The sequence below is a fragment of the Orbicella faveolata genome, unplaced genomic scaffold (assembly GCF_042242905.1).
Source record: "Orbicella faveolata isolate gen_17 unplaced genomic scaffold, um_ofav_v1 contig_3, whole genome shotgun sequence".
In the NCBI taxonomy this organism is placed as follows: domain Eukaryota; kingdom Metazoa; phylum Cnidaria; class Anthozoa; order Scleractinia; family Merulinidae; genus Orbicella; species Orbicella faveolata.
Genome location: NW_028301558.1, coordinates 10,132,275 through 10,156,647, shown reverse-complemented (window position 1 = coordinate 10,156,647; position 24,373 = coordinate 10,132,275). Strand labels below are relative to the sequence as shown.

The window sequence follows — 24,373 nt, the reverse complement described above, 5'->3', positions numbered from 1 at the left end:
AAATATGAGAACACGAAAATATTTAACTGTCTATCGGTGTTAGCTCACCGGCAGACGTGTGTGACATTTCGAAGGAAATCCGCGGCGTAGCGCTCAACTGGAAACGTCTTTGCGCTTACTACACTTCCGGTTTTTCAGAACAATGCTAATATGAGCATGCGCAAGTTCACACGCGCGCTCTCTAAAAATAATACATTAAGCGCAGCTCAGCGAGACAGTGAAGGCGTGTTTTTGTGTGGATTTTTAGGAGTTTTAGAGCGGAAAATTTTCTGTTCAATGATGGGTTGGTAATTTGTTGTTGTTTAGTTAGCGAATAACTGCAATATACTATTTTTTTGTGGGCGTTCCTTTGGGGTTTTGACGGGTAGACGTTCGATGTTGCGGCGGAGGTTCACTGGTGAGGGTTGGGGCCATATTTTAGTTGTCACTAGTGGGTCGAGGAGAGCTTATACAATTCCATCATTAATTTATAACGTTATAAGATTCTCCATACACTAATCTTGACTGGTCTTCTGTCTTCTCTCCTCGACAAACACACTGCGTGTATACATGATGGCTTCGATCAAAAAAACTTCGACAAAAGCAGTAAGTACAACTTTCATTTGCGATTTGTTTGTTGCCTTGCAGTTTTATTGTGCTTAAACATCAGCTTTGGTTGTTTGTTCTTCTTTAACAGAGTGCTAAAGGAATGGAGGGCTATGTGGGGTTTGCGAATCTTCCCAATCAAGTTTTTCGCAAGAGTGTCAAGAAGGGATTCGAATTCACTATCATGGTTGCAGGTAAGCACTATACATTGTAGTAAAACGGAAGAGAAATATTTCCTAACAAATTGAGTTGTTGTTGGAGATATTTCGCCGCTTCCTCCTTCTTTCGCCTGGAACGTTCCGTCGAATCTTGTAAATAGAGGTAAGATTTTGTACCGAGCAGAACTATTAACATAGCGTGAGGACATAATTTTAATTTCGCTCCACTGAAATCCTGCCAGCAATTTGAAGGCCTTCGTTACTTTACAGGTTTTCATTGAAGACGCCTAGATTGAGCTTTAAATTGAATGCCATTTCCCCTCTGTCATCAATTGATTTTCTGTTAATCACGAATCAAATTTCGTGTCATTACCATGTGTTTGATTCGATCGTGGTTTTGTCGAGATACTTCCCGTATTTCCTTTCAATTTTAGATGGAGATTATCGAAATGCATCAAGGATCTCGATAATATTTGTATAACATAATTTACTCGCTTGTTATGACAAAATCAAGCCTGAAAAATTTCACAAAACGGTCCATTGTGATGCAGAAGTAACAAAAATACACAAGCAGGAACAGAACAGGTACATTTTACGTGCCGCCGTTGACTTGGTTTACGTGCGTGAATGTCTGAATATATTATTCTGGTATGAAAGATGTTTCGGCCCTCGAGTTATCTGAGAGACGCTAGTGATTCTTATCACAATTTAGCATTTAACATCAGCGTTGAAATATTCTTCAACGAATATCTGGGAAGTTTCATGTTCAAGGGCTCGTGATATTGTCCCTTGTGGTAGGATCTTGCTTATCTTATGTGCAAACTATAATTTACGTAGATGAAATTTTGACATGACTGCAAGGTCTAATACATGCTCATTTTTCATCGTTTTTGGGGGCCGTTATTTTTTCAGATAAAGGAATTTTGGCGTGAGTTTTTGTCTTTTCGGTGTAAGGTCACGTAATTTTTGAACTTTTGTTGAGCCGTGTATAATCGGCTTTGTAGACATAGTTCAGTTTTAAGACTTGTCAAACTTTTTGTCTCGTGATGTACAAAAGCAAGCCGACTCGATTTCTATCTAATTTGCATTTCAAAAAATATTTACACTTAAAATTGAAGTTCTTTTTGAAATTTACATCTGCCTTGAAATTGATTACTTCTTGTAAGACCACATACGTTCAGGCGTGAATTATCCACGTGTTGTGTTGGGGCAGATGTTAAAATTAACACTGAAAGATTTGTGGATAAGCAATTGAAGACCACCACAGTAGTAAACATTTTAACTATAGTACTTGTGGCTTCAAGACATTACCACTACCTGTTCAAATATTTTCTTTCCTCAAACATGTAATTTCCTCTAAGATGCAATTAAGATTCTTCTTTTGGAATGTTTGTTCTGTAACTAAGCAAATTTTATACCAAGGAGGCGTTATGCTACTATCAGTTTTGTAACGAAGTTTTAAATGTGATGAGAAAAGGTTGCTATGAAAAGGTGTGTACAATTTTTTTTCTACGTATGCCTTCTACAGTTAATAATCCACATGAATCTTTAGACCTTCGGGTTGCTCAGCAGGTTACACCTCCATTGTTTGTGACTTTTGATTAAAATTTTTTGAGACTTCCTTTGGTATATCCGCCCATCTTGTGTGGTTACTGTAGTACACAGTTGTATATGAACGATGGTTTTTTAAATGCTGTTCACTTGTCATTGACAAACATTTTGTTTCTCTGTTGCTGGGAACAAAAAGTATTTCCTGAAATTCCACTGAACACAAACTGATACTTTGTATTGAGAGTTCTATTCCCTTTCGTGTTTAACGGGTAACAGTTACAACTTGTATGAATGAAAACATTTTGCACTTAATTACCATAGGTTTAGATTAGTAGCTTCCTGTTTCCATTCCTTAGATATGTGAGCCTTGAAAACAGCACAAAGATTTGGTTTTTTCCCATATTACATTTATTTGCATAATTTACTTAATTTAACAATCTATTTTGAAAATCAAAACACATATTCTGTGCAAACAATGTTAGTTTAATATACTCCTGAACACGTTTCCAGTTACTCTTCTAATGCATCTTGTTACTAGATGATATTAGGGTCAAGGGAATTTATTTCTGACTTATCTGTGTTTAGATGTTCTGCTAAACTAAGCATGAAATTGTGCAAAATATTGTGATGTTATTCTAACCAGTAAATTTGTGGTGGTGATACATTTCATTGACTCTGTGGGATAGAATATATGTCACAAGCCATAGAAGCCATAGAGTAGTATAAAATAAGTAGCTTGGGGACTTGAAGCTCAGTCATTTTTAATGAACAGTGTTACAACCAGTGAAAATGCGATAAATTAAAAATTTCATCATTAGAAGTTTTTGAAAAAACCTGATTCAGTATCTCTTTTTATAATGCTTTTAACAGTCCTATGGTAAGTAGTTCCAAGTCTTTGTTGGTAGGGGTAGAATAAAAATATGTCTTGAGAATTATTGATGACGTTTTTTTATTCTCATCACCTAGAATGCATCTGGTTAACGACAGTGATATCACATGCTTTGTCGCAATCAGTACATGGCTAAGATTTTATACATGTCTACGCTGTAGGTCAAAAAATTGTATCCAGGGTAGTACAGGGAAGCTCTGAGGTTTCCTGTTTACACTGTTGCTCCCTAATTATTTATAGAGCTTATAAAATGTGTTGCTATAATTCAAGCTGTGATTTTACCAATATTGACAGGTGCCTATGTGTATAGTGGATAGTTTGACGCTTTAAAAATTCCAAGGTTTAAGGAAAATATTGGAATTACTCGTTTCTGTTAATATTTAACTTGTAGAGAGACTAATGAAGGACATAATTCAATCTCAGTTTATTCATGTACCATGTACAATGCACATGGTATATACATGTAAACCAAATAAAAATTTTTATTTTGGGTTGTTTTACATAATTAATCGGACCAAAAACATCAGATTCTTGAAGGAAAAATATGTGCTAGCAAAACATTGGTGAGAAGTAAAATCGATATTGAGACATGTATGTTGTTTCTTTTTCCAACTTATTTTTGAACATCAATTGAAAGTGACAAGTACATTACACTGTAACCTTTACTCTATTTGAATGGATGTCTAATGTATACAAGCTTGGTTTTGTGGCTGTTATACATCATTGTAAAATTAATAATGGCATAGACTGTGATGCAATTTTAGAAGTTTTGGTCTTATGGTGGAAATGATACAGAAATACATGTATGTCATGTCTTGCTTGCATCTAATCATGTCTAATCATTTTCTTGTGCTACACAGTCATGTAACTGTCATGTTATGTAAACATGTCATATATGTTTGTATCTCTATCCTTACACCGTAAAATTAAAGAACTGATGTCCTCTTACAAACGAGTTTCAAGTGCTGTGCTGACATGATATTGGATGCTATTATGACTCTTACCAATTCAATGTCAGAGCCATAAACTACTGCACTAAGTCATGGTTATGTGACAAGCTCTGTAATCCAGAAGTTATCTTATTTTGTGACAGTTTAATTTTGAAGTCTTTTTTTGTCGTGATTTTGCTGGTTAGCTTTTGTAGTATTTTTTTGTGTGAGATATTAACAGATGGAGAGCCACTAGTGGAAAAGCTGTTCATAAAATAATGAGAATCACGATCATTATTATTATTTTAATTAATCTATATTATTAGTAAATATTATGAATCATTATTTTTATCAGTTCTTCACTCAGGATACCCTTAATCACATTGAAGAGGGTGGTAAAGGGTATTTTCATGACTTGTGATTGGCCCTTTTTTTTGCCTGTGAAATGTGAAATGGCTAATTTTGTCCTCGTGAATCGTGATTTCCATAGTTGCCATGAACCGTGATTTTCCAAAATGTTCTCTTTTATTTTCCGTGAAGCATGAAATGCCAATGTTGTATTTTTTGTGAATTGTGAAAGGGCTGCTTTATTTTCCGTGAAATGTGATCTATACGCCCCTTTACCACCCTCATTGAAAGGATTAGATAAAGCTTGTTTGAAAAGGTCCGCCCTATTTAATCTAGTGTTAAGAGATCAAACATATTCAGTATCTTACTCTGTATCAAAATTCTAAACAAATAATTTTCTTTTCCCAAAAGAAGAGCATGAATGTATTCATTAAGTGATTTCAAGTGGTAGAGTTAAACTCCTCACCTGGGTGTTCTGCAGTGTATTAATTTGAGGAATGTTTAAAGATCTTTGAATAAATACTGAAGATCTTCAACAATAAAGATATTTCAAGGTCAAGGATTAAATCATCTTTGAAAATTCTCTATAGGTCCTTGATCAGCTTCTAGACTTGCTTTTTTTTAAGATCCATCAAGAAATTGATGAAGATCTTATGATTTAGGTCTTGACAAAGATTCTTAAAGATTCTTTAAGAACTTAGCCAGCCTTAGTGTAGATGTCCAGGTTTCCTTTGTGTCGGGCAGTAAAGTAATACCTGCGAATTGTGCGAATTATGTTTGTGTCCTTATTTCCTTGTTTCACCTTTTATCATAGGTGAAAGTGGACTAGGGAAATCTACACTTCTCAACTCGCTGTTTCTAACTGATATTTACACACCAGCTGCGTACCCCAGCGTGGAGGAGCGACTCAAGAAAACTGTTGCAGTGAGTACCACATTATATTGCCGCTTAGTAAGGATTTTGTGAGCTGCCAGTAGTAAATAATTAGAATTTTGGAAGACATATGGAAAGAGATTACAAGTACTTTGTGAAATACAGTGGTGATCAATAATGATTGTCTAATTTATAATGGCTGGAATCAAGTCTTTTTTCTCTGTTAAATATAATATACAGTACGTGATGTATGTAATATAATGCAGCTACAGCAGCTGTAAATGTAGACCTGTTAGATATGTATATGTAGGCAATCATGCATGAACCTCGAGGCACTGCTGCTCATCAGTTTCTCATTTTGTATGTTTGAGATGTTTGCCTTAACTGTAAACCTGGGAACTCAGGCAATTCAGGGATTCTTTCATTTTTATCCTAATATGTTTGTAAGCATTGCATGATTGTATGCAGTTACAACCTGCAGCTGTACATTTGTACTTGGCTGGTCTTTGTGGATCTCAAGAGCGACTTCTGTTACTGTGCTGTGTAATCCTGTTTAACAATGACTGAAGCGATTGAAGTTACAAGTAATTTACTATGCAATCTTGCAACATAAAGAACCTTTAGAAATAGTGGTCAGGAGTAATGTTTGTAACGAACTTGTAAAGCTTTTGGCATTCTCCCTAAAACCAAATGATTTGCTGTTTCTGATTACAGATCAAACCTTCCACAATTGAGATGAAAGAGGGAGGTGTGAGGTTAAGACTGACTATTGTTGACACTCCTGGGTTTGGAGATGCTGTAGACAACACTGACTGGTAAAAAGAAGAAAAGAAATTACCTAAAGTATTTCTGTCTTCAGTTTAACTTAACTTGTAATGTATACTTGTAAGTGCTTTTTTTAGTTGGTGTATTGTGACAGAATGATTTTATTCTTTCAGCTGGAAACCTATTATCGAGTACATTGACAGCAAATTTGAAGAGTATTTAAATGCAGAATCAAGAGTGTTCAGAACACCATTTCCAGATGACCGAGTACATTGTTGCTTGTATTTCATTGCTCCAACAGGGCACTGGTAAGAGCTATACATTATCCAAAGATAATTTGCTTAGTCAAGGCACTTCTGTTTCTCTTTGCATCTTCCTTACAAACCTGTGCTGATGTCTTATTCCAAATCACTTGTCGTCATTCTACATGTACGTTACCAGTACTTTGTATAATGATTGTCCTTCATCTCCTGCTATCAAGATTAATTCTGGTCACCGTGGTTTCATCTCCTAGTTTGGAGCTTAATGGTGAAAACAGCATGTTTCAGAATCTAATATTGCACTTCTTATCTTTGCAGTCTAAAGCCTTTGGATATAGAATTTATGAAAAGACTTCACAACAAGGTGTGTAGCACTTTTTTGTTTCTGTACTTTCAGTTAAAAGAGCAACTTGAGCCCCTCATGGACAAGCATGCAATGTTTATGTAATTATATTTTTCTTGAATAACTATTGGAATTTTGTTTATTTCAGGTTAATATTGTGCCGGTGATAGCAAAAGCTGATACCTTGACACACGATGAATGCACCAAATTTAAAAAGCAGGTAAAGAAATATATTTTTTTCATAATTTTTACCACCTTGATGAGAGTGAACCCCTGTCTGGTGATTGCAAGAATGTATTATACAGTTGAACCTCCGGTTGCGACCACCTGTCGTAAGCGACCACCTCTACTCAGCAACCAGTTTTCAAAAATACCAAAAGTTTCCAAGTCAAATTCCTATATTTGGAACCTCTTGCAGGCAACCATCTCTCAACCACTTTTAGAGCTAAAAGTTTGAAATTTTCCTTTGACTTTAACCTCCCATTTTATTTCTTTTTTAACCTCCCATAAGCGACCACTTGACAGATACTAGGGCGAAAATTAGATAATATGGTGTTGTAACATTATCAAATTTCTGGGTTGTACAAGAGACAGAAACCTTTCAATGGGAGACCTGTACTGGTGGAATTTTTTTTTCTCAAAATTGACTTTTCACATGAATAAAACTTTTAAAACATGGGGTAAGTCTCTGCAGTTACTGATATGCTGATGCGACAAAATTTGGACCCAATATGGTCTAAGCTCTCGTAAGTGACCACCTCCTGTAAGCGCTTATGGGAGGTTCAACTGTATTACATTTTCCAAGTATTAGATTACTCCCAGTTTGAGGACCAGCTGTTGTTGTGTGTTTCCTTAGGACTAAACAAAAAAAAAGCTTCGTGTAAAACCAATTTTTATTTAATGAATAGAAAACAAGAGAAAGAAAGGAAAGTCACTATGTCTTATAGTTTGTCTTGATTATCACAATTCAACAGCTTGTGTCAGTTCTTTTTTTTCGATATACATGTAGATGTACAGTTTTTATGTACACTTTCTTACTGGGTGTTTACTGATTGCATTGTGTACATTACAACCTTTGGAAATTCCACATATTCTAGTTTAATTTTGAAACAGTTTTCATTCAAATAAGCATGCATAATGGTGTTTTAAGTGTGTCTAAGAAAAGAAATTTCACACCAAGTTCTTCTGTTCTTAGATATTGAAGGAAATAGAAGAAAATGACATCGGAATTTACAAATTTCCTGACCTCGGGGGAGATGACGATGAAGATGTAGCTGCTGTTAGTATGAAGGTTGGTAGGAATGTTCAACAAATTAAATAAATAATTATACTAGCACACTAGGGCTATGTATTTTGATAGCAGATTGATGTGTCTAATTTACAAAACTCAGGGGTTCCATTAAGGGCCAGGCACTGGGCAAATTGACCATCTGTGAGGACGATTTTGATCGCCTGGTTTGACCATCTTGTAAACAGTATTTAGTTCAAAACGTTTTGCCGGCCTGTTAAAACCAGTTGCCCTCCTGCTGAAAACTTAAAACTTATTTCTTAAACTTAATACTTAGGTGGCCTCATCATCTGTTGCCAGTTAATGAGGACTGTTACATGTTAAGACAGTCCAGTAGTCCTGGTTTAGCAGGCAGTGGGTGTGTCAATAGCACTGGCAGATCTAGGGAAGGGGTCTGGGAGGCCCCCCCCCCCCTTATTCTGGGCGAAAAAAGAAGAAACAACAGAAGGAAGATAATCCAGCAGGGCAAGCAGAACAAAATTGCCACCCCCCTGCCCCTTAGCTCAAGGTATGGATCCGCCACTGAATACATGTACTAAACACCCAGTGATATTGGCCTCAGTTACATGTAGTATTATTCTGTTATTTTTAATTACCTTGACTTACACTGAAAACTGTTTTTGTTTACCTTGTATTCAGGACAGAATACCATTCGCTGTGGTTGGTAGCAACACAGTGCTAGAAGTCAATGGCAAAAGAGTGAGAGCCAGAGTCTACCCTTGGGGTGTGGCAGAAGGTAAATTGGTACTAACTTTGACATGATATTGATATAAGAAAGCTTTACTAGACATTACATATTTAAGATTGTTTTTTTTAAATTTTTTTAAATTTTTTAATTTTTAAAAAATTTTTTTTTTTGAAGACGTACATTGTGCTGACTTTGTATTTGATGATTAGCATATACATGAACATACAGTATTCCAGTACTACAACTACACGTAGTGGATTTTTTTGAACTCTCCCAGTTTCTACTCCTAATGTAAGTCACTTTGTAAAACATAATGTTCTGCTCTACAGTACACAGCAGATCTTGGTTTAAGTATACAGTCATAACGTTGGTTCCTGTTTCCTCTTTCAGTTGAAAATGTAGACCATTGTGATTTCGTTGCTTTAAGAAATATGCTGATTAGGTAAGTTTTTAAGTGATGTTTGTAAAGCTGGCATGGGTTTTTACATGTATACTTTGTTCAGATGAAGATCTGTCATGTCTTATGTGTGTTTATTATATGGCAAATTTTTCTAGCATGAAATGGAGAATTCTGATTGACCCTTCAGAATTAGTTTTGACAAATTGCTCCATCAAAACATTGCACAAAAGAAGAAAATTTCAGTTACACTTTCATGAAAGTGACCTAAAAAAACGTAAATATTCGCTTAAGTTTGCCGTACGTCTGCCGAAATTCATAGATTCACTTATTTATCTGCAGAACTTTAAAAGAGCTGTTATTAATAATAAATACTTTTTTGAACTAGATTGTTTGTTGGTTCTGTATTGAGGAATAATGGTTTCAAGGGCATTAAACTTGTAAAAAATAACATAGTATGTATTTTTATTCTTCTCCTCTCGCAGAACACATATGCAGGACCTTAAGGATATGACGAATGACAATCACTATGAAAATTATCGCTGTGAGAAGCTGGCAGCCATGACAGTGGGCTCACCTACAAATCAGCCAAGTTCAAAGTAAGTCATTGCGGATTCTATTAGGCGCAGAGAAAAAGAAGCATTCTTAATTGAACAAGATTAAGGGTGTAGTCGAGAATGATTTTGATTTTGCTATTGTTTGTTAAAAAGGACAGGGGCGGATCCAGGATTTTTCAAGGGTGGGTGGCTGGTACATGTACCTTGGGGTTGCAGAATTACATGTAATTGGGCATGTTCTCAAAATGTTGCAATTTGAGAATTGGAATCTAATTGAAAACCGTTTCTCTGGAAATACTAGCAATGGCACAAAGTAGAAATTACAATGAGGTACCTGTCCAGAGTGTTTGCCTTTATTTCTGCCATAATATTCACAACCTTTTAAATTTTTTTAATGGTTTGGTTCTCCAAAAAGGGAAGTGCCTAAACACCCAGCCCAAGACCCACCCCACCCCCTAAATCCGCCCATGCAGCAAGTTTTCACCGATTGTTCATCGGATGCTGGGCGAGTCATCTAAACAAATTTTGTACTTCAACAAATTCAAGAGGCAACATACTGATATTACTGTTAAACAGAGGGAACAAACAATTCACCGTTCAACGGTTTGACTCAGAGGGGTGGCATTGTTGTGAAGTCAGTGGTCTTCGTACATTTATCAAGTAACCTCGATCCTGTATGTTTTTTCTAGCATTTCACTAAGCAGAAGTCCCCTTGAGCAACTGGAAGCTGAGAAGGAGGAGCGAGAACAGAAGCTAAAGAAAATGGAGCAAGAGATGGAGCAAGTATTTGAGATGAAAGTCAAGGAGAAGAAAAAGAAGCTCAAAGATTCAGAAGCAGAGGTAAGTGGGATAGTTGAACAAAGAAGTGAAGTGGTACAGCTGGGATTTACACTGGGTGACGACGTTTTTCAAGCTGTTTTAGGCACACTGATTGGCTGATAAGTCTGGAAAACTACGTGAGGAAAGCCAATACACAAATTAGTGTGACTGTTCTCTGATTGGTTGAAACTTTTTGACCGTTACAAAGGCCGGATTAATTTGTCATCTTTACTCTTGAACTCAATACAATTTTGTGTCACCGTTGATCAACAGCTTGCCAAGAAAAACGAACAAATGTGGAAACAGCTCGACCAACAGAACAAGGAACTGGAGGAGAAAAGAAAACAGTTTGAGAGGGAGAAGGCGCAATATGAAGAGGACCAGAAAAGCAATGACAAGAAGGGTCTTGAACGATCAGATTCGTCCAGCAAATCACTCAAGTAGGTGTCTTTAATAACAAACAAAATGCGCTAAAACCAGAGGTGTTCAAAAACGTCATCAGAATTTTTCTCAATAAAGAGAGTGTGTCCGTCCGCCTGATGTACTTAGCTGTCGCTATAATTTTGTAATTTGCAGACATTTATAATGCACTGTAATTTAAAAGTAGTCTTACAGTCATAATTTAGTGTAAGCAGAAGTTTATAATTATTAAAACTTCTTCTGTAATTTCTGAAATTACTTTTCTGTCACAATTTAAAACCACAGATTAACAGGTAGAAGTTGCTGTTCTTGTTTGTGTATATTTTTGTTTGGTTATTATGCTTGTTTAATAGTCAGGACTATTCTATCCCAGCCCACTTCGATCTCGATTGACAGTTACTTCTGGTTTTCCACTCAGCATTTCCTAAGCCATACTAAAAATCACCTGGTCGTGGGGCTGTAGTCTTAAGTGGACAGAGCGGTTTCAAGAAATTAGCTTATTAACACTTCTTAAAGACAGTGTTCTCTTTCTATGCTCTCAGACATCTTTTGTTAGCCTGTTGCAGCTGTAAAACGTAGCTTTTAAGTTTTAATCACGCGGCCAACAGTGATGATGTGTGCTATAAATATGCATTGAGTGTTTGGGACAGGTGTTTCATTCTGTCCAATTAATTCTGTTAATAGCAAACGCTGCTGTCTAAAAGCTTGCCACTGCTCAGCCTGAGTATCAGGGTTTTTGAAGGTAAGGTGGGACGGGGAGGAAGAAAGAAGGAAAGAAAGAAAGGAAGAAGAAAAGGTTTCCTTCGCTTTTCTTTTCTCGTCTCCCCTCCCCTCGGGAAGGCCTGATGCTCAGTTTAGCCTTTGTCCTGTAGTCACCGGTCTCTCGCCTCAGCCTCTTTAAAATAAGAGCGTTCATACGAAAGGCGCTATGTTACATTGACACCTAGCGAGCTGAGCGGTATAATTTCCTTAATCCTAAGCCCTTAATTAAGAACGTAATGTAGCGTTAAAAAGTGTTAAAAGCATTCCACATTCCACGTTAAAAAGTTAAAGTAAGATATGGCATGCCACTCTAATAGCGGGTTTAGAGCTCTGTAGATTACTCTCAATGTAGATTGCCCACTTAAAAATGCAACTTTTGTGGGTTTTTTTCACAATAACAGAAACAAAGTAAGCCATAAATCATGTTTAAGAAATAACAACCTGATCATTTGTTCACACAGAGAGAACCAGCGAACTCTGTTCCATGGGGCGTTGTGTTTTCCAAAGGCATAAAACTAGAAACAACAAGGTACTGATTTGCAGTGTTTTGTACTCATGAGATCACTAAATTCATGAAATTAAATTATCACTAATTCTACGATAAGAAATTGTTGACGAGATGTGTAGCAATGATTCTCTCTGTTCTCTTATGCAGTACTTCATAAACTTTACAAGTAAGCTAATCACTAAAAAAGCAGTAAACTATGAATAATTGCAACCTAGCTTTGCCAAATACCAAATGATTAAAACTTCAATCAGGAGACTGAAGTATAGCGTTGAGTTGCATGCTATAAACTCTCAAGATCTAAACAGTTCACTTCTAGGTTACCGCATGTTAAAGAGCTAAATGTGCAGCTTAAAGCTTAACCGTTAAAAGCAAACTTCTAAAGCTAAACAGTAAAAACTTGATTTTGTGTTTCTTTAAATGCTATTAATGTGCTATAAGGGAAAGCTAACTTAAGATGTCTGGGTAGCTAGGAGTTAAACGTGGAGTAAGCTGAGGACATATTGGCCAGCGCATTTTAACTGTAGTACATTTTCTCTCATCTCGTCACAAAAAAATATTTTGCCAGCAAAATGGATAATTGCAAGGTTAGTGTCAGCGTAAAATTGCTCGAGATGCGTACCCCTTATACCCTGTACCATTTTGCGTTGAGTTAGTCAATCACGCCCAAGCGCTCATTCTGCGGTGGGCGAGACCTGTCTTGTCCTGATAAGAAAGCCTGCATATGGTTCATTCAGGGATGAAAGAACAGCAATTTTTTTCAGTTCCCAAACCGTCAACCATAATTATCTCAACGACTGACTAAGTTTGTTCTCTTGGCAGTGTGGCCTCTCGGTCGGTGGAATTCTCAGCCTGTCAAGGTTACTTTGTCGTTGCCATCTGTTAGTGTCTAATTTATGCCTTTGACGTGGTATTAATTCACTGTAAATTCGTCGTTTCTAGGGGCAGCCGTCGCAGCGCGTCATTTCAGTCTCATCGTAAAAGCTGTAAGAGTTCGCTCAGTGTATGGCGCACAATCACGCATGCGTAAAGCACTCCTCACCGGCACGTGCACTAGAACTGTAGTTTGGGAATTTTTCGTTTTCAGTTTACTTCATGGAGACATAACTTGGTTTACTAAGGTTCTGCTCCCTGATTCCCTAATATATTTACTCCGAGATTCGAGCTGAAAAATTCGCCATTAATAGTACCTTTGATTCCAACCACCAACCCTCCCCCTTCAGATACGCTGCGAATCCCCGTCAATGTAGTCCCGCCAGGCTTTTCCATCTCTACAAAAGATACATCCCCATTCAATGTTGGTTGCTCTGGATTTCCAAAATTGATTCAAGACACGATTTAATGAGGCAGGGCTCTTTTAGGGTGGGGTGGAGTAAGTTTGTCCTCGCTTCTTTGCAAAGGGAAGTGACGGCTGCTAATGCTTCACTTTCTTATTCTTTGGCTTATCACGCCGAACCCTCCGTTACTCGGAAAGAGTAAAGATGGCGTGACGAGAGCAATTCAGTGAGGGAGAGACTCGTAAGTAACCCAATTTGTGCTTTTGTTTCGTGTCGACAGGTCCGTAGACGGTTTAGTGAAAGAAAAAGACAAAGACAAAGAGTCCAAGAAGAAAGACAAGAAAAAGGGTTTCTTTTAAATGGCATTTTAACTTTTAGAGGAAACTGCTTCGTTATAGGATATTAAATTACAATGGATCCTGTCGTGACAGAGAATAGGCGTGACCTTAGGAAACATTAGGAATACAACGATGCATTGGAGTAGACAGTGTGTGACACGACTTGCCAAGAGTATGCTGCAGTGACATTTTAAAAGATTGTTTGGGGAAAGTGTGATTTGGAAATCTGCTATCCACAAAGAATCATAACTCTTATATAATTATCTCGTTTTAATAAATGTGTTTTGTTTTTCGTTCTACCAAGCGCACTTTGCTTGGAGATTATTTATGCCATTTTTAAAAAGATATCGTATCTAACTATTAATAACTTAACTTAGAATAGACCTCCAACATCCATTGTCCAAAGGAACTCCAATTTGTTAAAAAGGAACTGTTTTGTTTTTAGCCATTGATTGTTTTTCATGGCTTCTTCTTGAAAGTAGCCAGCTCTTTTGCGTTAGTGTAATAACGTGACCCGTGGCTTTATACTAGGATGAAACCAGAGGGACATAGTTCAACTTTAAGATAAATGTCTTGAGTTAGAAACGGTAATGAAGGCTAAATCTGGAGTTCTATTTAGACAAAGAACGTTTGCTATAAAACCTCTCCTGTATCTAAAGATAGTTTTCACAGGCCGTCAGGACCGCCAAAAATTTCTTTTCTCTAGAAAATAAATTCTTTTCTCATTCAAAAATTCCTTGTTGATTAAAACAGCAATAAGACTCCATCGCTTATAATTTAAACCTCTTTTAGTTCCAGTATCAGTATCAAAATTCGTTAAACTATTTAAGAATCAATCTAGTCATACCTACAACTACAATACAGTTAAACCCCTTAAAAACAGACACCGTTGGTCCTAGAAAGTTTCGCGTTGATGTGGTATTCGTGTGACGCAGGTTAAGTTATGAGAACTTGGGACGAAAACCACTGTCATTTCCAAGTCTGTAAAGTGGGTTGGACTGTGCAGCTTCCATCGTTATAACTGATATATCAAAGGAACAAATTTTTATGTAGGAAAATAATATGTATTTGTTTTGTAATTATATGACCTAAATCGAGTTGAGTTTTACCAAAACTATGGGCAGATCAGTGAAAATGGCAGTCAGTTGTTACGCTGTCAGTTACCACAGAGAAGTTATGTATAATTGCTGAATTGAAAAGTGCCCGTGTTAATTTTACTGTATAAAATAAAGATTATCAACCCAACGTAAGAACGTGTGCTATCTTCCCTCTCAGGCATGTACACAAGGCATCAGCTTTCTCCTTCAACACGGCTCCCGAAAAGTAGAGAAATAAAAAAAAAAACAAGAAGGGCTGGAAGAAAGAGCGCGCAATAAGATGTGGTTCCTTGTGCATATTCCCTCAGAACCATCAAAATGTAGCCGAAGAAACCCTCTCCAGTGTTCGATGGTCAACGGGTTATTTTCGTATGTGAAAATTTTGGAGAACAATAGTTATAGTTAAATTCCCAAAAACTAACAAGTGCAATCAAACCTCTCTTTGCAGACACCTCCATTATACGGAAAACTCTATATTACGGACAGTTCACTTCAGAAGACCGGACTGCAAATAATCTTTACCTCTATTACAGACACCCAGTTCTAACCTTTTGCTGTCAGATACTAGAGTCCGTAATTGACCACATTTTCAAAGACCGTGACACCGTTCAGCTATGATTTTCTTTGTCTAAGTTGATGAATTATTAATAAGTTTGAAAACGTAAAGGCTTAATCTATAGATAGGATGAAAATGTATGCTACATCCCTACAAACTTCAGTAATGTTTAGTTGGTCGACGCCCTGCACCATGAAGCTGAAATTTAAGAAAAATTAACATATTACTTATGCATCAATCAGAGCGGTAGAAGAGCTCAGCCAGAATCTTGAGAACCCGCTCTTAAATATCTCGGTTAGTTAACAATAGCAGTAACTGTAGCTTTTTTTGTACTTCAGCGAGTCTGTCATACACTCGTATGTCCGTGAAAATACAGGAACCAAGAAACTGTTTTCCCAATCTGCGATAAACAATTTCAACATGTACCATCATAATTCCCATTTTGTTTTCGACCAGTAGAGGAGGGGAAAGTGACATCGTAACCGAACATAGATGGCAATAGAGGGATAATTGTAGCCTGTGAACACAACAAGGGCAGCAACTGTCTAATGAGAATTTCTTATTTGGTATGGGAAGAGATCTTACGTACCAGGCACTGCCATTTTTTGGTACTCTTCAGGCTGTTCCATACAGTCGATATTGCCATGCATGAATGTCTTTGAAGTATCAGATGAAAAGTGTCTGCCGCACAGAAGAAAGAGAAATACGATTCACTCTGCGACTTAACAAATAGTCCATGTTGCCGTGCGTCTGATGAAGTCAAAACGTGGTAACAACGAAAAAAGTGGCACACGAGGCGATAGCCGAGTGTGACACTGATGTTCTTACCACATTTTGACGTCTTGTGTGATCTATAGAGAGCTTAAGCAAATCACGACGGCAACGGCAAAGAGAAACGAAACAAAAGGTTTAATGAGTAGTATCGCAGTAAGAATGTTCTACAGCCCAAGGCAATTTTCACTCTCGAAATTGAACCAAAGCTAAAAGCATTTAGAGCAAGTATGCCCCGACGCCTCTTACTGAGAGATCTTTGTGGCCCCTGGTTCGTGAAGTCTCCTATTTTAAAGCACGATGACTGAAAACACAACCACACAAAAAAAGTACCTGTTCAAGTCCTCGCTGTTTACCCAAATCTCGTACACCACAAATGTGTTGGTTCCACTGATGGTGCGAACACCGAGACTGTAGAGGCAATGTGGAAATTTTAGGTTTTGTAAATAAGGTTTTAGTCCCTACTGCTATCTCTTTTTCCCATGGATCAAAGCATACAGCTTGCTCTAAAAGACCTCAGTCGCTACTATTCGCCCCAACTTTGCTGTTTTCTTTAAATTTTCACCTTACGTGGGTCTTTTGCAGTGAATCAGTCGGAAAATTTCGGCAAACTGATAAAATACATTTTCGCTCAAGTTCAAATTCTTCACGCGAAATTAGCGCCAATATCTCAACTGACCAGCACAGCTTGCGTCGCTTTGATTTGACCTTCATTTATCTTGCCACAGATGCATGAATACAGAGCAAATTTAGTGACTTACTGTAAACATCCCTCTGCCAGAGAAGTTGCCGCGATGTAACTCTTAAGGTTGGAGCGAAATTCTTTTCCAGCCTTAACTTGAAATTTCCTTGACACAATAATAACCTGATTGGACACAACACACACAAAAAATGACTTAGTTCCAATACGTTTCAAGACGTACAAGTACCTCAAACTACATGCTGGTATATCAAACTGATTCGGATTCAAAAAGGACAAAATTGTAATTGTGTTGTGTTTATTTAAAACATGAACCCCGCGATCATGTTTTTGGAAAAATTAATAATTAACGATCGGAAATTTGTTATCCCAGCAAAATGAATTTCCACTAACTCGATGTGGTTTAACTTCTTCTAGTCAACAATGAACTGTTGTAAAAATCACATTTAAGATTAACAAGGTTTTAAGTTACCAAGTTTTCTTTTCCAACTTCCACTTCTTCTTCATCAATAACATCAAATTTGACCTGTCATTAAACAAAAGCTGCACAGTTATGGTATATTACATTAATTAACACGTAAAGAAGCCTAAGCCGTGTATTACACTGTGATAAAACACGACGGGCATTTGAGAACACGAGGGAAATGTAGAAAAGACGAGCCGCAGGCGAGTGTTTTTTACATTTCCCGAGTGTTCTCAAATGTCCAGAGTGTTTTATCACAGTGTAATACACGGCTTAGCCGGGCTTCTTCATTTGCTTTATGATATAGGCGAAAAACAATAAAACTCGCTTTTTCTCTGTTTTATACTCTGACAAAACATGGGTTTTTGACCGTGCGCAGGGTACCATCTGTATTATATCGGGCAATAAACACCTAATAGGATACAAAACGTTGCCCGAACGTATTCATCTGGTTCTTGTTCCCGTTGCCATTTCGCGTTTTTTCAGCGTATTTTAAGACATAAATTTAGCACGATTTCGCACGAAATATATTTTTTATTTATTGTAAACTATAAAATCAACAAAGATCGGTTTAATCATTTACATACCTTGTTTTCTAACTTGTCAATAAGCTGTCCAAGTCGATCCACTTCCAGGGACAAGCCATGCCTCATTGCCTGCTGGCTAGCTGTTGACATGGTAAATGTTGGACATAAGACGATTTTAACTAAGACCCAAACAATGTACACATAAACGGCGTACTAAGCAAACATACAAGAGAACTGATGTTTTAAAGACTGACATATGAACTGACCATCAAGACTTGTTTGCTGTGTAAATGACTGCATTTTTCTTTTCATTCTTCCTCCTCTTACATTCATGTTGGTGATTTCAGCTTGACAAACATCAGGCCTTTTTACAGTCAATAGGAATGAATAAATGATTAAGGTACAATAGTTCAATGCAACCTCAAACATACTTAATTTTAGCTTCATGTTGCCCTACAAATTCACTTTAAACCGCTTGCAGGCAGTCTTTCCTCTTAAACAAGCTACGTCACAGTTTGCGCAAATTGAAAAGTTTGGCCTAAATTTTTCAAGTTCGCCGTTTGTAATCCGTGGTAATCTTCTCCATCCTTAACCATCCTTGATCCTTTATGGTTTACCGTTATCTCTTTGGTGTTTTTCTATCTTAGTAGACTAGTTTTTTCAGGTTTCCTTCAAGGTGAACGAAGCCAAAATAACTCAAAATGAGAGCTCCTTTATTAAAGATCTGACAGGTATTTATCTTGTTGAATGTAAACATGTAAAGGGTGGTTGGATGAGCAGAACTCGGAGTTGGATTTACCTCAGTATGCCACACTCTTGTCTCATCCCAACTTCTTCTTGTCTTAAAACCCCTTATCCTGTAATCCCTTCCTCATTAACATGTGAAACACAAACTGCAAGAGGTGTAAACTCACCTTTGCTTGGCTTCTTCCTCATCAATATGGTCTACTGCGGCATTGATGTGATGTTCAAGACAACTCATTTGCCCCTGAATCTACACAGGACAAAGAAAGAAAGACACACGTCAACTTGTTTTTTAACAGATCATGGGCTACCATACAGTCCCAGCTAGTCCCACTCAGAGACAAGTGACCATCACACGCGCGTTTTTAACGCACTCTTAACGCCAAGGCAATGGCCTGCGCATTTTCTCTAACGCGTTAGGCACACAAGTTTTCTTGAATGCGTTAGCCTTTCTTATTCATAGCCAATATTTCTTTTGTGATGCATTGTTATGGCAATCAAAACATGCACACAAATAGAATGCTTCTAATCATTTTGTATCCATTGCCATGCCCCAGGAGAAGCAGGAATGTCACAGCTTCAAGCTCCAGTCACTGACCCCACACTGATACATGTACACTGTTGGACTATTGTCATCTGTAGGTTCAAGTAACTGTAATGTCTATAAAAAGCTTCAGATTCAACCCAGATCTAGAATAATATGTTAGGTTAAAATACTAATCACCAGTACCTCATTTAAAAGAAAACGGGTGGTAAATTTCCCAATAAAAGACTTATCAGGATATGCCTACAGGGACACAGTAAAAGAAGAACATTTATGTTAGTCAAAACAACAAGGCAAAATGGGCTGCTAAAGATTAGCTTAAAATATCAAACTCTACAGCCAGCAGGTTTTGTGCCCGTCTGAAAAATCAAGAGCCACTCTTTTCTGCTGCTGCAAGACATCCTACTCCTTTCTTCAGCAAAATACCATTATTTAAGGAACAAGCATGTGGATGGGATGTTGTTTTAAAGGCTGGGGTGCTGAAATCTGGATCGAGTAGTCCAGGTCTGAGCCCTGGCCAGGGTCATTCCGTTGTGTTCTTGGGTGAAAAATGTTACTCTCATAAAAGTGCCTCTCTCAACCCAGGTGTGAAATGGTACTGGCAAGTTTTACATTGGGGAGTAACCTGCCATGTAGTAGCATCCCATTTAGGGTGAGGGAGGGGGGGGGGGGGGGGGTAGCAGTACTGCTAGCCACTTCATGCTACAGAAACTAGAGTTAAGTACCAAGATTCATGAGCCAGTTGAGCCTAAGAGACTTTACAAAAGGGGCCAGCTACTGAAACTGTAAATACTACAAACCTTTGCAGACTCCACTAAAGCATTACTAACAGCTCTGTTCATGCTTTCTAGATTAGCAAAGATCTCAGAGAAAGGTCCCATCTCCTTCATGAAGTAGTCTAGATGCAACAAAAAACATGCCAAAAAGGTTGTAATTAGTGCACGTTAATTATTTACTTTTATAAATGCAGCATGTCACCAGCTAGAGATATTTTAACAATATTTGTCATTTATGCACACACAATGGAGTGGTACTCTTGAATGGGTCATTTTTGTTACAGACAGCATTGATTTGGAAGTGTCAAAGCTTCTTCTAGATTAATTGAAGAGAATTATCACATGAAATTTAGAAAAAATATAGTTACATGTAAATCATACAGAGTAGTGTACATACCACATAGTTCAGAGGTATCCAAATTACTGAAACAAAACCAAAGTATCGTTTTTAAAGGCACCTTTAAATGAGGTAAATAAATGAGTGGGATTCTTACTGGGAGGAGGGTTAAGATAACTACAATATATGTCTGGGTTGACTAACTAAACAATAATCAATTAATAATTAATTTTGGACAGGAAAAACGACAAATTAAAATAAATAGAAATAAACTTGAAGTTTTTTTTCCTGTGCAGTTACTTATAGCCAGCTGAAACCTTTATGGTTCAAACTTGTCTCATTCTTAGGGAATACTTGCTTGAGAATGTTAAGTCCTGTACCCCCTCCATCACTTTGGGAATGGGGAACTAAACATTATAGAGTTATGATGTGTTTAACCACACCTAAAAGTGGAGCTCCTCATTGCAGTGATTAACCTTAGTATAATATTGCCAGATGTGAATATAGAAATTGGACATTCTGATTGGCCAAAGAACTTGGCTAATATAAACAATAGCCTCCATTTGGCACAACGCAACACAATGCTGGTTTCTTTAGTATAATTCCCATGTGTGGTATACATTCTGACTTGCAGTTCAAAACAACTGGAAATACTGGGATTATTTGTTATAGGCAAAAAAGTGATACTGTCCAAAGTTTAACAATAACAGATGATAGATTGCAAACAAAAAGCCTGTGTTTGTTGATTTTTTGAATATTTGAAAAACGTTGTGGCGAGGTTTTCTGTTTATATTGTTTGGCCTTCTGTTTTTAGTCTGAACAATCTACAAATATTTTTAAACAAGAAAAATTTATACTTTGGTTAACTTTTAATCCTAGATTAGCCCAGCCCTGGCCCTGATTATGGTACGTTAATCTGGCTTGAGCCCTCAATCCAATTGAAAATCAACACTTGGTCAGCTCTTAACTTGAGCCCTTGATATGGTCATGTGATACTGAGCAGCGAGATACCTTGTTTTGACAGGTGTCAAATGACCATAAGACAGATATCCAATATCAAAGATATATGCTAAACAAAGGTGCATGTATGTAAACGAATGCTGTATGTCTCAGTTGTTTTAACTTACATGTATTAGCTGGAGTATGGCCATCATGCTGCACAACTCTGTTGTAGTTATGTGTATGCACACATGAGCAATACTGCTAGCCATGATAACCGTGAGAAAATCAATTCATCAACATGGGTTTCCTGTTTTTCCTTTATGAGTATGGTGCTCCACTTGACAGCCCTTTGGGCTGAGGAGCTCCGCTATTAGTAGGCATCCATTTTCCTAGTCATCCGGTTGTCCGTGATGATTAAATAATCGTAGGACTATCAAATCAATACAAAAACTTGTCCGCTGGACAAGTTTAGTTTGACTCTACCAGAAAAAAAAAAGAAACATTTCTTAAATTTTCTTATGAGTTTCCTGCACTCTGACCACTTGTCAAACATTTGGAACTTTTAGAAAACAGAGAAAGATTTGCAGCTTTCTTTCGTGATAAAATCATCATTTTGGTCAGCCATCTGGGATGATGTGGTATTCTCTATGAATGAAATCTTTGCAGGCTCAGTTTTTATTTTTTTTTCATTTTGTAAACCACTGATGCTCTGTACTGCATCTGCATCCGCGAAAACATGCGGCCAGATCGCATCAGCTGTTTTGATCAGGATATGTTGTTTAGTTATGTTTAGCAACACTTTGGAAAAACAAGCCAAATATCAGCAGGAAAAGCAAAAGCATTTCTTCCAGCCTTCATGGCAGTCAAAGAGGCCTTGGTTTTCATTTGCACCTGGAATTTCTGTGCCCACCAACAGCTGCACTATGGACATGATGTACTGGGAGGCTGGTCACATGAAAGTAATAAAAATGTTACTTTTCCACTCACATGCTATTTTGTTGCCATTCTTCCCTATTTTTTTTTTTTAATTATTTGTTCACATACAGAATAACATACAAAAATTCCATTCTTCCCTATTGAATGGGCAAGTAAAATTTTACCAGGGCAAGTATGTCATCTGGCATACATGCCCTTCTGACGACTTGGAGAAAGTAACAATATGGATCCTTGATTAGAATGTGGATGAAACAGAGCAAAATACCCAATTGTCACAAGGGTAATATTGAACCACAATATACACACAAATGTTAATGGCAGGGACTATGATCATTCACTAGTGTGCCACACCCTTTTGATTTGTTTCAAAATGCTCATGTTTGGAGTAACCTAACTTATGGAAAAAGAATAATCCCTATAACTGGTGAGTCATCTAGTCCTGCATGTCTTTCTAAATCACAGTAATCCCAGGATTTCTTGTTGTGACAAAACCTTCCTACCCTACCCTAGGAACCAAGTCTGCTCTCTCGTGTCTGGGGGAAGGAGCAAGACACGTTACTATCAGTGACATTCAGTTAACTCTCTCAAAACAGGCACAATGGTAAGACAGGCCTCCCTAACACAGACACAGCTGAAATACCCTTATTTCTTTGCAACTAAACACTTGCAAAAACAGACAACTCTAAAATTAGGGACCAGCATACAGGCTTTTTCAATCACACATTTCATCACTAATTTTGGCTAAATCCCGCCATTCTGTCCCACTCAGACTCTGCTGTGCCATATCCCATTTCTACTTTTATCCTGTATCCCACCAAACCTACGTGACCCTCTAAAGTGAACAACACTATTACCACTCCCAAGTGTACATGTACCTGATAGTGTCAAGAGAGAGTTCACTGTATTATTCAAAAAGTTTCCAGGTTGATTGATTCCAGGTTGCATTGCATTGTATTGCATAATTTGCATTTTCCCTAAGCTACACTCCTGGAAAACTGTTCACTTCTCGGAACAGATAATGTTCACGGACAAATATCCCGGAATATTTTAGCGCCAAATTAAATGGAGGCTATTCTTTAAATAAGCCGAGCTTTTTGACCAATCAGAATGTCCAATTCACATATTCACCTGATTTATAATGCTAAGGTTAATCACTGTAATCAGGAGATCCGCTTTAAGGCTTAGTGAAATCTTTATATTATATTATTAAATGGCTTATGTTTGTAGCCAAAACAACCCACACTCTGATTTGCTAATTCTAGGGCATTATTCTCCCATATATTATGCCCATGGGCTGTTTAGGGACCTGCAAAACCAAAGCAAAAAGCCATATAATAAACAACTTATTAACTGCAAGTGTTCAGTCTTGATGGGAAAATCTCAAACCTCCCCCTTGCTGTATTGACCTCACTATATTGCTCAGGTCAGTACGGCGAGGCCTCGGTTTGAGATTTTCACGTAAATACCTCATTCTCGGTTGTTAAGTAGTTATTTATAGCATACACCAGAACAAAGGAAAAATATTACCAAATTGTACCAAGGATAAAATTGAACTACGACATGTTGAAGCTGGCATACAAATGATGTCCTTTTAGGCAGAATTTTGCAACCTTGGTGGAACTTTGGCATATGCAATGTGCCTCAGATGAGAGGGTATTTAAGTCAACTTTGTATTGATAACAGAATTCAGAGCCACCTAATTGACATGTACAAAAATAGGCTTGATAACCACAAAAAATACTTTTCTTATTTTGTGAGACACAAATAGTGGCCTGCATTCTGTTATATAGGCCTCCCTATGTAAACACTAGTGGCCTCACTTTGTGTTGTGAGTATCGATGTCATGGAACAACTTTTCCAGGTCTTCATTTGACAAGATTCCATCGCTAAAGAAAGCCTTGAATTCTTCTAAAGACAGAGCACCATCATCTGTTATGTAAAGCACACAGAGAAAAATAAGCGTATAATCTTTACGTGCACAACCAGAGCTTCGGAATTGATCGAAACAGCAGAAAACATCAGCCCACTTACCGGTTTTGTCTGCTCTGCGAAATACCTAGGAAACAAAAATACAAGGCTCTCCTTCAGTATAAAAAGGAAGTTTTGATGATCATTTAAAAATAAGCACGTACGTCTAAGAAGATTGATCTTCCTGCTGGACTGTCTTCAGCAGAGATTTCCGCCATTATTGAATACCTTGATTGAAAGTAAATATCGGGGAGTTCGGG

The 24,373-nt window shown here is 37.4% G+C and overlaps 2 protein-coding genes across 4 annotated transcripts; one reads left to right on the top strand and one right to left on the bottom strand.

Annotated features, from left to right (window-relative positions):
- Nucleotides 1-135: 135 nt before the first annotated feature.
- On the top strand, nucleotides 136-15,005 carry LOC110065895 (septin-7-like). 3 transcript variants are annotated; one of them, XM_020773068.2, is made up of 15 exons: nucleotides 287-585; nucleotides 677-779; nucleotides 5,275-5,384; nucleotides 6,048-6,148; nucleotides 6,272-6,406; nucleotides 6,677-6,722; nucleotides 6,850-6,921; nucleotides 7,897-7,992; nucleotides 8,629-8,725; nucleotides 9,068-9,119; nucleotides 9,560-9,673; nucleotides 10,321-10,471; nucleotides 10,724-10,890; nucleotides 12,094-12,161; nucleotides 13,695-15,005. In XM_020773068.2, the coding sequence occupies exons 1-14, from the start codon at nucleotides 550-552 to the stop codon at nucleotides 12,143-12,145; spliced, it is 1,332 nt and encodes a 443-aa protein (XP_020628727.2). In that variant the 5' UTR covers nucleotides 287-549; the 3' UTR covers nucleotides 12,146-12,161; nucleotides 13,695-15,005. The 3 variants fall into 3 exon arrangements, with proteins under 3 accessions (XP_089154161.1, XP_020628727.2, XP_020628728.2); XM_089298035.1 differs by lacking the exon at nucleotides 12,094-12,161 and having other exon boundaries at nucleotides 136-287; nucleotides 679-779; XM_020773069.2 differs by lacking the exon at nucleotides 12,094-12,161.
- Nucleotides 14,005-24,373, bottom strand: LOC110065877 (N-terminal EF-hand calcium-binding protein 1-like). The gene is made up of 14 exons (XM_089298036.1): nucleotides 24,278-24,373; nucleotides 24,177-24,201; nucleotides 23,966-24,074; nucleotides 20,328-20,353; nucleotides 19,955-20,052; nucleotides 19,341-19,397; nucleotides 18,781-18,860; nucleotides 18,133-18,230; nucleotides 17,927-18,006; nucleotides 17,349-17,402; nucleotides 16,938-17,041; nucleotides 16,510-16,587; nucleotides 15,995-16,086; nucleotides 14,005-15,603 (listed from the first exon to the last, which is right to left on the bottom strand). The coding sequence occupies exons 1-14, from the start codon at nucleotides 24,329-24,331 to the stop codon at nucleotides 15,575-15,577; spliced, it is 984 nt and encodes a 327-aa protein (XP_089154162.1). The 5' UTR covers nucleotides 24,332-24,373; the 3' UTR covers nucleotides 14,005-15,574.